Source organism: Galeopterus variegatus, unplaced genomic scaffold (genome assembly GCF_000696425.1).
Source record: "Galeopterus variegatus unplaced genomic scaffold, G_variegatus-3.0.2 Scaffold7636, whole genome shotgun sequence".
Classification (NCBI taxonomy): Eukaryota; Metazoa; Chordata; class Mammalia; order Dermoptera; family Cynocephalidae; genus Galeopterus; species Galeopterus variegatus.
In genome coordinates, this window is record NW_007733747.1 from 9,255 (window position 1) to 12,444 (window position 3,190).

The 3,190-nt window shown below is 35.1% G+C and overlaps 1 protein-coding gene across 1 annotated transcript in view; it reads left to right on the plus strand.

Moving 5' to 3' along the window:
- Positions 1-2,555: 2,555 nt before the first annotated feature.
- LOC103607701 (MAGUK p55 subfamily member 7-like) overlaps positions 2,556-3,190 on the plus strand; it is a gene marked incomplete at both ends in the record, with an annotated part of 88,073 nt that continues 87,438 nt past the window's right edge. Inside the window, one exon of the mRNA XM_008592176.1 lies at positions 2,556-2,633. Coding sequence (XP_008590398.1) covers positions 2,556-2,633 — 78 coding nt within the window. The remainder of the gene's footprint in view (positions 2,634-3,190) is intronic.

Here is a 3,190-nt window from a genome sequence, read left to right on the forward strand (position 1 = left end):
ATGTGGATAGTGGCTAACCGTACTGGACAAGCAGCTATAAAACATTTCAGCATCACAGAAAGTTCTATTGGACAGCCTTGGTTTGAAGTCTATATGTGTTACCTGTTTATTACATTAGAATTTTAAAATCATTTTATATATGTATATATAAAATGATATATATCATCCCTGGATATTATAAATACTTATAAAAAGCAGAATTTCCGTCAAAATTTTTGGAAACAGTGAACAGCTCAAAATTATTTAGAGCAAATTTTTACTCTCCTACCAACTTAATTTTTTTAAATTATGCAGTGAAGTAAAACATATCAATATAGGGTTGGTAGCATTTTGAAATTCTAGGAGAACATTTTAGAAATTCTTGGTATATTTCAAAGTCCAGGGATGGGCAGGGTAGGGGTGGGCAGTAATATCACTAGGGGGAGGATCTAGAGAAGATGGTGAAAGAAAAACTGACTGTTTTTAAAAAACACTCAGAAGAAGCAAATTAAGTGGAGAAACAACATGTTTATTTGGGGCATGTAATTTTAGATTACAGTTATAGTATTAATACAAGTTAAACTAGGAAAATTGGGGACATCAGAAAGAAAAGATAAGGGGAAGGGGTGGAGAGGAACCACCAGTAATGCTACAGTTGTTGAAAACAGCCATTACTATTTGTCATCTATCTATCCAGACGCCTTTGGGTGCCTACAAACAGGTCACCTGCACTCAGCAGTGAATGAATCCCGTGGAGAATGTAGATGAGAAGTTAGTCTGAGAGGCAGGAAAGTGGTTGTTTAAGAGCTCTGACACTGCAACAGGTGGCAGGAGCTTGGAATCCCAGCTCTGCCTCTTACTCTCTGGGACCTTAGCAGGTTATTTAACTCCTGCGTATCTGTTTACCTGTAGAATGAGCTGATCATCCTCTCTCTCTCTTCATGTTCTTGCAAGGGTGAAGGAATTAAAATACAGTATTAAATTCACTAAAGACTATATTACTTGTATTACTAACAACTATTACATAGGTAACGCAGGCACATGGTAAGTGCTTAATAAATCTAAGCCTCTGTTTACTGTAGCAGAGAGGCAAACATTTAAAGAAGCAATTGCCATAAAGTGAAATGAGTTTTATGATAGTTCAGTATTCTATGATGATATATGTCGAGGTGACCTAATACTTGGAAATTATCTAAAAAAAATTAATTTAGCTCTTAGAATGGTTGGCTTTTGTTTTAAATTATACTTTAATAGTTTCTCAAATCAGATCTTTCTCTTTTTATAGCTTATATATTTACAATTTTACTTATTACACTGATGTGATACATGTTTAAAGATTCCAAGATGTTAAGTAAAAATCTTGCACTGATCACTCTGGTAATATCATAAGTGTCAGAATTCTTTCCCTGATACTTTACATTATGTACCAGGTTGCCAAAAAGGTAATCGAATCCTCTCTTAGCAACAGCATCTGGCTAATCAAAATAAAATCTATCTTCCAGACTTTTACGAGGGACTTTGGTTAGCTTTGAGTATAATTAAAGAGTGTATTACTAGATACCTATTAAAAAACAGGAAATTGTGAGGTGCAACTGTTTTTCTTATATAGTGGGGGACAGTTTTCTTCAGCTATAAATAAGAAGAGACTTAAGCGAGTTTTCAAGTGTAAAATGTTAAGGGCACCTGTATAAGAGTGGAAATAGAATTAAACTTGAGTGCCAATAGTTATGCATTGGTCAAAGCATCTTTCATTTCTTAATTTTATACCAGATTTTTTTAAGGAACTCAGTTTGTCTTCTATTGCATTAAAATAGATTCTTTCTTCTGTGTTTCTCAGTTCATGATGATGGGAAATAAAGGACCCAATTTTTTAATGTATTCATTAATAGAATTGTTTCACAACATGAAAAAATAATCTTATGTAAACTAAATATTTATGAGAAATGTCTCTAGTTATAAGAAATCCCTTTGTTTCTTAGAAATTTGAATTTGAGCTTATGGCCATGCCACCCTGAATGTACCTGATCTCATCTGGTCTGGAAATTTGAATTTGGGGGGAAAAAGTTGGCAATTTTGAAAAATATGAGTAATAAGCAAAAGGAGCAGTGTGCTTGGTAAGGTGTTCCAGGACTTGGCACCCAGGTGCACAGAGTGCCAGCTCCTTTGCTCTTGGCGTCTGTTCCACACCAGTCTGTCAGAATGTGGCTGCCGGTTTGCTTTGCTTTAATCATAATTTATGTTTTTAGCAGAAATATGAAATACAACTGATACTTAAAGTATCGAAGCAATATATTTTAGAAATTACAGATTTTAGAAAACTAACTTGTTTATTAGGGGGATTAAAAGGTTTAGTTTTTATGTGGGTTCTATTCAGTGAAGATTTTTTTTTTCCATTTGGCTCCACTGGACCATAGTAATAGATGAATTATGTGCACATATGTGTCATCTGTCGGTTTACATAAACATGTAACTTTAGAATGTTCAAGGGATCAAATTCTATTTACAATTACAAAATATTTAAATATCTGAGATTGTTTGCTAGCAGGTAAACTTATATTCATTTGATTTCCTTCCAGATTCATGAAAAACTTCACTACTACGAGAAACAGGGCCCTGTACCCATTCTCCATGGCGCAGCAGCCTTGGCCGATGACGTAAGTGTGCCTTTCTGAGCTTGCCGGGACATGTCTGCCACAGACCTGGCAGAGGCAGAATTCATCCTAGTGCAGACAGATGCGTGTGATCCTATGAGTGGAAGCCAGAAGAAGTTGCAAATGTTTCCAAAACTCCTGTCACCACTGAGCTTATGCTGATATTATGTTGATTTTCATTCATTTTCCTGTTCTGAAAATGTTGCCTGTAGCTACCCTCTTGTTCTGCCTTGGTAACTACGTCATAGAAATTTTAGGCTGTAAACTCTATGGAGAGAGAGAAGCTGTCAGCTGTTAGGGTTCTGAGAAAAGTCACAGACAAGTGGAATGCTTTGGAGAAAGAAAGACAAATGAGATAGCTATACTGCTGACAGTACTAAAAAATGACAGATACTAGTATAAGAAAGAGGCATATGAAATACATAAAAAGACAGGATTGTTTTTAAAATGGATTATAGAGCATAGTAATGATTTATGGATATTAGACCTTTCCAAATTGCCTTCATAAGCAAAAAATAAATTTTAGAAGCAGTTGGCATTGATGGAGTAGTTAATTTCCT